The sequence below is a fragment of the Phoenix dactylifera genome, chromosome 5 (assembly GCF_009389715.1).
Source record: "Phoenix dactylifera cultivar Barhee BC4 chromosome 5, palm_55x_up_171113_PBpolish2nd_filt_p, whole genome shotgun sequence".
Taxonomy (NCBI): Eukaryota; Viridiplantae; Streptophyta; class Magnoliopsida; order Arecales; family Arecaceae; genus Phoenix; species Phoenix dactylifera.
Window position 1 is genome coordinate 9,836,929 of NC_052396.1, and position 12,199 is coordinate 9,849,127.

At 39.2% G+C, this 12,199-nt stretch overlaps 2 protein-coding genes across 2 annotated transcripts in view; one reads left to right on the forward strand and one right to left on the reverse strand.

The window, feature by feature from the left end:
• The first annotated feature begins 916 nt into the window (after positions 1 to 916).
• LOC103696851 lies at positions 917 to 4,059 on the forward strand. Its single transcript, XM_026801039.2, has 7 exons — positions 917 to 1,145; positions 1,265 to 1,440; positions 1,532 to 1,587; positions 1,809 to 1,923; positions 2,444 to 2,566; positions 3,153 to 3,324; positions 3,697 to 4,059. Exons 1-7 carry the CDS (start codon positions 1,041 to 1,043, stop codon positions 3,883 to 3,885), a joined length of 936 nt encoding a protein of 311 aa, XP_026656840.1. The 5' UTR covers positions 917 to 1,040; the 3' UTR covers positions 3,886 to 4,059.
• Positions 4,060 to 5,991: 1,932 nt separating this feature from the next.
• Positions 5,992 to 12,199, reverse strand: part of LOC103696852 (protein TRI1-like) — an 8,419-nt gene continuing 2,211 nt past the window's right edge. The window contains exon 2 of the mRNA XM_008778574.3: positions 5,992 to 6,304. Within this exon, the coding sequence (XP_008776796.1) occupies positions 6,179 to 6,304 (126 nt within the window). The 3' untranslated portion in view covers positions 5,992 to 6,178. The remainder of the gene's footprint in view (positions 6,305 to 12,199) is intronic.

A 12,199-nucleotide genomic window follows, 5' to 3' on the forward strand; every position in this document is an offset into this window, starting at 1 on the left:
GAGAAGAGTCTGGTGGCGAGCGAGGTTTCCCATGGAGATCTAGTGCCATGTGGCATCCTTTCTGCAGATTCTTGGATGGCTGGCTAGTTCCTCGCAGTTGAGATCGGAGGCAGTGCGGGCGACTTATACCACCTACCAGATCTGGCTTGCGAGAAATGCTTGTACGTTCCGAGAGAGGTGCCCCCCTCCGGGAAAGGTGGTGGAGAGGGCTCGTCTGCTGGCAGCAGAGGCCCTACAGGCGGTGCAATCAGATAGACCTTTGATAGCTCGGGACATCTGGAGCTCCACCTCTAATCGTAGAGCACCTCGTATGGTGTTTTTCACCTGGGAGCCCCCACTCCCGAGTTTCCTCAAGGTCAATTTCAATGGTTGCGTCCTGTAGGGAGGTACGAGGGGAGGTGCAGGCTTTGTGATCAGAGGTCCGAACTCCAGGGTGATTGCTGCTGGGGATTGCCAGCTGTTCGACATCTCGGTACCTGGGGCGGAGTTGCGAGCGGCCTGGTCGGGTCTGTGTTATCCGCGACATGTTTTGCAGACAAGGGAGGTTCTCCTGGAGGGGGATTCTATGACGATCATTGGTTGGATCCAGCAGGCCGCCGGGAGGGTCAGCGACTACCACCCGCTGCTGAGGGATATCCGGGCTGTGATTTGTGGTGGGATGAGTGTTCAGGCACGGCATGTATTTCGGAAGACCATTGGGGTGGCTGATTGGGTGGCATCGTTTATCGCCAATCATTCAGGGGATCATCTTTGGGTGGGTGAGGCGGAGCTGCCTCGTGCGTTATGGGATGTACTGTTTTTTGATTTTTTTGGTTATATCCGTATGCATTTTGCATTCGTTTTAGTGGGGAAAAAAAAAACCGTGAATCACGAGCACGTGCCGAAACCCAAACCCAAACCCATGTTCCCAAGCCGGAAGAATCAGTACGAATGACACCAGTTGGTCGCTGCGTCATTCCGTCATCTGTCGATCCACAATACACCAACCATCTCCCTCCTTTTCTTCCCCTGCTTCTTCCACTTCACACAAGCAAATCCTTATGTCTCTCCTCCCCACCCCTCCTGGCTCCGCTCTTACCACCCCCACCACCGCCGCCCCGGCCGCTGCCGCCGGCACCACCACTCGCCCCGCCGTCATTCTACCCGTTGAGCAGCTCCTCCTCATCTCCTTGCATATAACCATTTGCTTGCTTGCTTGTTTGCTAGCTTACTTGTCTCTGATGTCTGCCCAGCTGAGTTCCTGAGTGGTGATGGCATGTGGCAGGGGCTGGGGAACAACACAGGGGACTACCAAGGCCTGGCCATGACGCTGAGGGAGAGGTACGGCATCCCCTCCGTGGTGGCCAGGGTCTCCCGCTTCGACTGGCTCCGCAACGCCGCCGGTCTCCTCGACCCCAACTACTGGAAGGGCACCCTCCGCCCCCGCCCCGTCCTCGACTGGTACTACTACTGACTTATGCTGCTATCTCCATTAACTCTCATTATTTTTTTTATGAAGTTTTTGCTTTCTCTCATCCATTCCCATCACCAGGTATCTGGAAAGAGTCCACGAGGCCGTCTCTGAGGCCAAGCAGCTCTCTCCACAAGGTGAAGGTATTCATTATTCTCCGATCATTAGTCTACAATAAACTGCTCGCTTACTTTTAACAAGCTTCAAAGTATCTGCAGCATTTTACATAATGCTTACCCCTTGTTGCATAAAGTTCTCTTTTGGTTTCTTGGGTTTGGTTGTTCTTAGCTTATTTTTCTTTGCATGCTAGCATTTGATTATTGCATTTTGGAATCACAAGGGGTTCGAATTGTTGTAGGTGGGAGCTTATCATTGATAGGCCATTCGGCAGGGGGATGGCTCGCACGCGTCTACATGGAAGAATTCGGGCTGTCTCATATCTCTCTGCTGCTCACTCTCGGATCCCCTCACATGTATGATTTTGTTAGTGTATCATGTCTGCATATGCTTTTGCATTTTGCTTATTGAGTCTTGAAGTATGAATTATATCAAGTATCACTACAATTACCAGAAATTCACTATAGTTCTTGTCATTTATGTCCACTTTAATTTGCAAAAACATGGGGCAGCTTCTCGTGTGGTGTGACAGCTTTGGTTGTTGCTGTTTTTATGTTAATAATCATGATATCTTTGTTTTCCATCAAAATTGTAGTTTTACAATAGATATGAATGGCTAATATGCAGAGGATGTATAAAAACTATTCACTGCTTTGAATGATAACCATTACTCCAAGTTTCATTTGAGGACTCTAGCCTTTTTCCTTAACAGGTTTAAGCTATGGTATTTGCAGACTTTATTGAAGTAAAGCCATATTGCACAATGATAGTCTAATCTGATTATGCGAATTTCTGATCAAGTATCAGCCTTATCCTTTGTCATCCTATCCTCCACATATGACTGATAATGAGTGATAATTCCTCTGGTTATTTCAGGCCACCTCCGAAGGGCTTGCCAGGGGTCATCGATCAAACCCGAGGCCTACTGGATTACGTTGAAAAAAATTGTTCACCAGCTGTTTATACACCACAACTAAAATATGTATGTATTGCTGGAAGGTATTTCCACCATCTCCTTCATATGGGTAACTGTTATCGTATGCTTTGCAGCAATTTCCATATGTTCCTAGCATGTGTACCTCACGAATAGTACAAGGCAATGATGTTACACAGCATTTCAAGATAAGCTAATCAGTGTGAATTATCATGTGCATTGATTGCAAATTATGTTGAGGTTCACCCTGCGACTATACTACTTTGTGTATTTTTTTTCTGTTCTTTTGGATATTTCACTTCAGATAATACATAAGAGGCAACACCAAGCATGCCAAATCTTCTAGTATAGTTGTCTTTAAGATGGCGATATTAACTGAAGCAGGTTTAGGGTATTGTAGGTTCGTATAGAGTGCCCATTTGCTAATTTCTGCGTCCCAAAATTATATATGCATTTTTCTTGTGTATGTAAAGATGTGGGAGATACAAGCAACTTAGTTTGCAGACAATAATGTTTGTTTGATAAAGTAATACAAATAAATCAATCGGATTGACTAGACAGGAAGAAATTAATGTAACAAGAAAGTAAAAGATAATAGCAATTTCTACACAAGGATCTTGGATGTCTCAAAACTTCAGCTATTTTATGCAGGTATATCCAAGGTGCTCGTTTGGCTGGGAACTCAAATGTTACTTCTGGCATGAAAGCTACCATTGATAAGGATCAGGGAATGGCTGAATCAGATTCAAATGTTAGCGACAACAAATCCATCTCAGTTTCCCCAACCTTGCGTGCCCGCTTCGTTGGTCAGGGTTATAAACAGGTATATGGCAGCCTTTGGACAGATGTGTAATGCCTCAATTTTCATGTGTGAGCAACATCCATATGGTTGATGCTTCAAATGACCAAAACAAGCTATATCCATCAAGCTTTATCTCAAACTATTTATGTTTGGCATATGCTGATGCTGGTTCTAAGGCTGGATGAAACAGGTGGAAGGTTGATATTTGATTGGCAGCTTATTGTAAAATACTACCCAATGATATGAATCCTAATCTACACTATCTTAAGACATGCATCTCCTGTTGAAAGTTGTGTTCGTATAATGTCTTGCAAACCACCTTAGATTTCTTTCTGTTTTCACTTCCAGTTTTTCTCTTTCAGCATGCAGTAACAGCTTGCATTGTATTTGCAGGTCTGTGGGCAGGCAGATGTCTGGGGTGATGGTGTGGTTCCTGAAATGTCTGCCCATCTGGAGGGCGCACTAAACATGAGCTTTGATGGTGTTTATCACTCTCCTGTTGGTTCAGATGATACAATGAGGCCTTGGTATGGCTCCCCATCTGTGTTGGAGAAATGGGCCCATCACCTTCTGAATCCATAATTACCTACTCAAACATAAAAAGTATGAAAGGTGAAATCAGCAATTGGCTTATCTGGTTGTCTGTTGTTTTAGATGGCTGTATATATTTGCTGATGATTGTACAATCATTGGATATAATAGTTTCTGCTGCTACCATGGCTTAGGTGGTAATTGTTGAATTATCTTATTCAAGTAGATCAGCTGTCAGTCATGATGTTAATGCCCAATAAAATCCATGTTCAAGTGCATCATTCAGTTTAGCAGTAGGCAATGTGGTTGATAATCTTCGCGATCATATCAAGTTTTAAAGGGCTAGGAACCCTTTTATTTTCACTGATTTCACTTTGAATTCCTTAACTGATTTGCCAATGTAGAATAAATAATGAATGGGCTTCTTTGTAGCTTGACAAGAAAATAGAATGCTCCAAAGGTGTTCAATGTAATGAAATGGTCCTTGTGGGCTACACATCAGGTCAGAAATCAATAGAAGTCCTGTCGACTTGCTGATTCATACCTCCATGGTTGCAGGTTTTGAGTTTTAACTATTCAGGTGCCTTTTTGATGCACCCTGGAATCACTTTGAGTTATACTGGAGATCAAATGTGCTGCTGTGGTTTTGCTATGTTTTTGTTTCTCAACCTGGCTAGGGCCTATAAGATATCATCAGTGAAATCCTTCAAGCACTGGCTGAATGCAAGTTGGTCATAATCCTTAACAGAAAAGCAAATGCTATTGCATATGGTTGAGCAAAATTGGATGCTAATCTTCAGCATCGACACAAGGTCTGTGAATAATTTATGCAATATGTATACTGTGTAATAATGTATAATTCTATGTATGCTGATCATGGATGGGGTGACCTAGAAAAATTGGCTGAATAGCCTAATAATGTATATCCATGCAATTACCACTGCTAGAGAAAAAGAAAAAAACAGCTGACATTTTTCCCCTAATAAGACAATTTAGTGAGCTTTGCTGAGTTAATAATAGCCGATCGAGCTTCTCCTGCATCGCCAGATGTTTTATACAAGTGAAAGACTTATTGTGATGGCCTCATAAATTTGTTTGGTCACAGGATGCTGCACTTTGCTGCCTGTTCCCTGTGTGCGCATACTTTTAGCTTCACAGCTTCAACTTTCTCATTTGTTCACCCTACATCAAGATTCTTTGGTTAAAGGCATGCCATATCATTGCTCACTGTTTCCAATAGGTTTTTGATGGCATTTTTATTTGCCACTCCTGTTAATTTGTATTATCCCTCATCAAGGCCTTTGACTTAGTCTGCACATACACAAAACCATGTTTATTCATGACTTTGACTTGCTATAAATCAACTTATTATCTGCATGTTATTTTTCAGTAAGAACTTTTAATATTAAGTGTTCCTATCCTCTTAACTCTACGAGGCTATTGATCTAGCCTTATGCTTATATGTTAAATTCATACGGACAGTTTAGTCCCATAATTCCAAGAACATACTTGAGTTCATCATGGTTGAAGTAAACTCGCACTTAATCTGGTCGATATGAATTTCACAACAAACTTTAATCAATAGAACACTGACAAAAGAGTATCCCCAATCGTTGCAAATTGTGGAGGCTGAGCTTCTGGCACTGGAAAATATAAGAGATCATCTATAAAACCTGCAATACCTTTTATATACACACAAGAAGTTTGTGAATATAAGCTACCAAAAGACCTAGAAGAAGGAGATACAGATGGAACTCAGCTTCCCCAAACTAAAATAATCCTCGAGGAAAAGGCAAAGTACCTGTTACAATCAGCAGCTCTAAGCTATTAAGTAAAATTTTCATTAGTAAAATCTGATCTAATATTTATAGAACTAAAACTGCAGAAAATGCGATCTCTTATCTCAAGAAACTCCACCTACCAGGCAGTTCAACTAGCTATCTGACAATCAATCCATCAAACAGCTTTCCTGATTCAAGCGTACGCTCCCAATGATTGCTTTGGTTGTTCGCCACGGACACCACGTTTACCAATCCGGTCCCCTTAAAAGTCGAGTGCAACAGTGACCATCTAAACTAGGTGGTGCTACATGATGCACCATCCAAAGGAATTTGCCGTAGACTTGGAACTGTATATACGAAAGCTGGAATCACGACAGTAATCAAACTAAAGCAAAGACACGTAAAAGGCTGCCACATTTTGTACACAAATGGTAGTTAATTCAACTAAATCCTGGTCATAACAAGAAAAACCAAATTCTAAAAGGTCACGTTGACTGTTAGAACAAACTGAACGTGGATCACAAAAGAACACCTAAATTTCTGTTTTTGATAATTTAATCAGTTTAGCTAGATTTCTGAAAATGAGGGGTGATCAAACTTGCAATCTCCAACATCCCAACTTTGTCTCTCCCATCAAATAGGGTCTTCAGTTTCTCATCACAGAGAATCTCCCTTTTATTTGTTGGGTTCTGCAATTGAAAGATACATCTGATTAACACAAGATTAATAAAAAGAATATTTAACTCAAATCACGACAAGCATAAGCTAAATAAATACATCAGACAAGGAATAACCAATTGACAGCACAATTTATTTACGGGGGAAAATGCCAAAGCCTCCCAGGGTCCCACCTGGATGACCTAATACCCCAGGTCTCAGTCATTACTATTAGCTTTGCACAGATTGACACTCATACCTTGGATCTATTTCCTGCAGCACAGGGTGCTGCACCTACATCAAAATCTCTCTGGAATCTCACCCATTCCATGTGCTTAAAGATTGTAAGCAGTGAACAAGCAACGAGGGGTTGTCTAGTGCCCCCAAGGGTGGTCGGGGTCAGAGCAGCCATTAGATAATAATTTTGAAAGAAAAGAATATAAGGAGGCATCTAAACAATAATTATAATCCAAAAAACCAACATCATACATCTAATAAAGTCTAGCAAGTCAACAGGAAGCACCAATTTGGCAACATTCAATAATCAATACTAGTTCATAAGTCTATCTCACCTTCTATATTCGAATATACTACAACATTATGGTTTCTCAACTTGAATAACTTAATTATGGTTTCTCATTAAATGAAAGGAAATAAACGTACAAAGAGGTTCTTCTTATGCATGGGATTCATGAAATGCTTCTTGAGAACAAGTCTAGAAGACAATGCCAAACATGCCCTCCATGTGACTTTCATCAAGGCCAACAGCTGTCTCTTTCCAAGAAATTTCAACAAAATTGTAATCCAATCATGCTCTAACAAATACACTAATCCAATGTCAAAACCAAGTAACAAATAAAAAAAGCTATGGATTATATCAATTCACAAAATCTTTTCTGGGAGAGAAAGGGAGGGAAAACCCATTTGAGGTAAAATAACCAAGTCCAGATACTTCGGGGTGGGCAACTCAAGACTCAAACACAGAATTTCCTCTTAAGGGGTTTGATAATTGGAGCATCGCACCAATTGATATAGAGAGTCTAAGAAAGAATATCGAGCAAGAGGATCTTCGGGCGTCAAGACTGAACCGATAGATGGCAGGAATTTCAGCTCAAACCTTAAATTTTTAATAAAGGTGAACTATATAAGAAATTTTCTAAAGGGCAGAGCACCAGGGAAAAGTAGGGCTTAACCAATGATGTGGGGATCCGAGGCTCGAATAGAAACATAAGTGAAAAACCACGGAAAATTATGGAAGAGAGTGGATGGGCAAGCAAAAGGAAGATAAATATGGTCCATACTCCAGGTGGTTTCAGACCAACACTGACCCTAACATTTGAGAGAACGAGGAAAAAAAAAGAACATAGTTGTTACAGGTGCTCACCCAAGCACCTAGGCGTTGCCTGGCAAGGCCTTCCTGGATGGCCTGTTTACACCCGCTTGGGCTATTGACCATCACCTGTATCGCCTAATTTGAGTGGGTGGTTGCTCAGCCCATCCCACACTAGTTCTCACTCGAGTTCTAGCGCAGCCCAAGCGGCTAGCTTCTGGGTTCAACCAAATTGGAAGGAAAAACAAACCTAAACCAAGAACAAATGGTGCAATCCACTCTGTACCTGTCCCTTCTCATTCTAAACTAGGGAAAGAAGATGGCTTTTCTCTCCTGCCTCTCCACTCTCTAATCTCCTTGAATGATGGTTAATGGTGGCCAACGAGGGTTAAAAAAGGGTTGGCAAGGGTTGATGGCGGACAGCATGTTTCTCTCTCCCTTCTATCTCTCCCCCTCTTTCTCCCATATCCTTTCTTTCTATTTTCTTTTGGGTTGTCGTCGATGCTGTTAAACCTACAAGGAAATCGGTTGGTCCAAGCCTCCAAAGAAGAGGGAGTTTTGTGTTTTTCTTAACTTTTTCCTATTTTCTACCATGGCTGTGAGAGAGGCGGAGAGCATCAAATACTCTTGCAAGGCATTCAATTTTCCAATTAGTTTGTATGTTAAAACTATTTGGGTTGTTCAATTCCAGTGGTAGGGATCAGGTAAGCATTCTTTTGTACTTTGACTATACTTCAAGATTGTATTGTAATACTCTGTTAGAATTATTTGTTATAGTTATTTTGCTCTACATTGTAATTTTTTGTTTTGTTTTATATTTTCTCAGTAGTAGGAACTAGTAAAAGAGGGAAAGATTGATTGTTTTTGTTGTATACAAAGGAAAAGGGGGGATATTTCAAAGAGTAAACTCCAATTTATTTTACTCTGTTCTATAAAGTGGTGATAGAGGAAAAAGTTGAAAATTATGCTCTATTTTTTATTTCAAATCCTCTTAGTTTTTATTCTCTGGTTTTGTTATTCTGTCATCTCCTAGAAAGAGGAAATTTAGCTTTATTTTCATATTTCTATTGTGCTCGACGATTTGAGCTACGACAACAATGTTACCATATTCGCTGAATTTAGTATAGATAATAAGATCGTGATAGACTAGAAAGTTTTATTAGATTTAAATGTAACTGGTGCATTAATTGTTAGCATATATCTTAGAGTCGTACTTTCGGATAGTCTATTAAGAACATCACAAGTTTTTATCAAAATTGAGATGCATGAAGACAAATTATTTTGGAAGATCTGTACAAATTTTTCACCTGGGAGGTTGCCATATCGCCTAATCTATCATCTAGGCTATAGGAGGGTGCATCACCTAGGGTTGCCTGAGCTATTTGACAACTATGGAAAAAGTATGGTAAACCACACTCACTCTAAATAGCCTCACATTGAATCTCGGACCATCAAGGGAAATCTCATATGTAAAAAAGATGCTTTCATTTATTACCAGGAAGCATGGATACTTCAAAAAATACTACCCATGACTGTATCTAATACATATGAGATATGAATATAGCCAGCTATTGTTCTGATTCAGGAAAAAAGTATCGTAATTATTTTATGATTAAAACAGGATTTGGATACTCCTAGGAGATGTCTAGATAATCACAGATACCTCTAGGATACATCCCAATAATTGTGGATACTTCTAGGATACGTCTAGATACTTCCTAGAAACTCCTAGGACACTTGGATATTTATCAATGTGTTCGTACATTACCAGGCATGGATCAAGCAAGTTTGGAACCTGGACCCAATAATTTAAAATGATTTATTACCTACCCTCTTTTTCTCTCATGCTCTTAATTAAGGTCATATTTTCTTTTTTTTTTCTTTTTCTCTTCTTCCTCCAAATCTTTTTTCTTTTTTGTGTTTTTTCCCTTCATTCATCTCTACCATGACCAGAAACCCTTTGCTTTTAATTTAAATCTTTGTTATTATCATCCATGTGTATCACAAGATGGGTAGGTTACAAAGCAAAGTTGGAGGATTGTGCCCTAATCTTTCTTTTTGAGATAGCATAATATTTTTTGCATAGGATTTTATTATGATATGGCATTTTGTTTACATGTTCCTGCATTTTTTTGGATAATAGATTTTCATTGTGTTGCTAGCTTGTTGCATTTGTTCTTATTTGGTTCCAGCATTTTGATTCTTGTTAGTTTTGTTTCTGACACATTGAATCTTTGCTACCGCTATTCTTTTCTATTCATATATTTTACTGCATAAATTCTCATTAGCTTGCTGCATTTATTTTAATTCTGTTGCTGTCTTGTTGCATTTATATTTCCAGGATATAGAATTTTGTTGCCTTTATGACTAGTAACTTGCATATGTTTACAATATTTATTTTTATTATGTTGTTATATATTTATTGATCTTTTATTTTGTGAACTATCGTAGAACATCTGATATTGAATGCTACTATATGGTGTTCTATGATAAACCAAGCATGCCTGTTGGATGTTTTGTAGCTTATATGTAAAAAATATTTATTTATTATCATAAACTATTTTTTTAAGATTTATTGTATTGGTTCAACCATATCTTGTTGTATCCATATCCATGATTCCTAGATTCATTATCATTACATTACATGAAAATCTGAGGAGGGAGCCACTTGTGATAAATGACCTAAAAGTGGCTTGTGACAAAAGAGAACCTCCCCTTAGATTTAATTATAACTCAACCCCTATTTCATGCCCAAGTAACTTGTTGACCAAGTAAACATAAATTAAAATAGACATTGTTTCATACAAAAGCCACTTAACACCTATGCAGAATTAAAAAAAAATTACTAGGAATTGAATGGATCTAACTAATGACTCAAACAATAAAGCTAAAACTAATAAGACTCAAATAATTTAACTGGCTATGACTCAATTGACTCGATGCAAGCACTCGATCAACACTTGAAGTTCTTTGACAACAGCATCACTCAATTCACATAAAATCACAAAGGGGAGAAAACCCTTATCCTTTACCCACTATTATTGAGGTTGATTATTTTTCTACACCTTGTTGTTTGTACTCCAGCACTTTGGGTTAACGAAAGCATCTTGCCATACCTAAATGATATATTTGCCCCTAAAAGTAGAAAAGCTTTTTCTAATTGGCTCTTAATGCATTCTCCCCGCTGTCTGTGGCTTCTCCCATGCTGTCCCCACCAACTTATAACCAAGCTCTCCTTAATTTGCTGATACCTTTATCATTCCTTTGAGAATTCTATTGATCTCAGAGAGAGAGAGAGAAAGAAGAAGAAGAAAAAAGTAGTTCAATCAAGGTAAGAACTAGCCCCATCCAATGGGCCAAAACAGTAAGGAACCATTTGCTCAAAAAATGGTAAGACAGCGAGAAGGCAAATGATTGCTCAAGGAATATATTAAACTAGCATTATTTGTGATGAAAAAGATTAAATCCTATTATCACTTTTCTCAAATATATATAGTTGAGGTGCACTTGTTCAAAACCCGAGGTATGACATTAAAAAAAAACACTACAGTCTTTAAAGCCTACTCAGCTAGAATAGGGATGTACTGAATGAAGTTTGTAGATAGAGTTTTTGTGCGTTTGGTGACTTCTTGTTTTTCTAATCTTTAAAGAAAGATGGGAAACTCATCAGCTTTCATTTCAAAAAGGCAGCCAACGAAGCTATTAGGGACTTCCATAATGGAGGTGATAAGTCAGCAGGAGTTGACATCAATAAAGAACAAGTGCCTTATCCAACTCAAAGATAAATATTCTTACTAAAACTATCCAAGAAAAAGCACAAAAGCCTCAAACAGACCCCTGTGCAACAAAAGAGAACCATGGTACAGACAAAAAACAAGGGCAAAAAGACACAAAAGCATGGTATGGCTGACAATCAACATCCTATGTAATCAACATACGAGGGGCTCAAAGAAGCTGTTGTGCTTGTCGACCACTCTCTTCAAAGGTCTAAGGACCCCTCCTCTGCTCTCCTCCAGGGATCCTTGTTCTCCATACTCATCTTACACTGATGATTATAACTTCTGTAAATTATTTGCCAATTGGGATCTAGTGCCTCTCCTCTATTAAAAGATGAGAAATGAATCCTTCTGCAGTAACAATCAAATAGGGTTTCTGCCTGAAGTGGCAAATACATCATTTAGGTGTCGTTAGGAACATCCCATTACTTAATGCAGCGACATGCAAGCTATCAGTGATTGAGAGCTATATAAATTTTCCAATCACAAAATCTTCACTAACATGCATTTTGAAGTTTTAGCAATGGAATCTTTAAAAATTCCAGTTCAAACACAGAAGAAAAAAGAGAAAGAACGGTACATTCCAAATAATTTATATGAGAATTTTTGTTACAACCGATAAATATCATAACATGTCATATCCCCTGATTAAACCAAGATCACAACAAACAAACCTAGCACTAATAAAGTCATTTGAACTAAACAACATTCATGAGAATCATTCATGGGGAAACCATTTTCTTCAGAAACAAGAAAAAAATAGCAAAAAATCTAGATATACCATCCAGTATATATGTAGCACAAACTACTCCCTCAACCAG

Excerpts from the sequence above, each read along its gene's own strand:
- LOC103696851 (XM_026801039.2), top strand. The coding sequence starts at position 1,041 with ATGTCTCTCCTCCCCACCCCTCCTGGCTCCGCTCTTACCACCCCCACC. Across the intron at positions 1,924-2,443 it reads ACTCTCGGATCCCCTCACAT|GCCACCTCCGAAGGGCTTGC; the intron begins GTATGATTTTGT and ends TGGTTATTTCAG. Across the intron at positions 2,567-3,152 it reads TATGTATGTATTGCTGGAAG|GTATATCCAAGGTGCTCGTT; the intron begins GTATTTCCACCA and ends TATTTTATGCAG.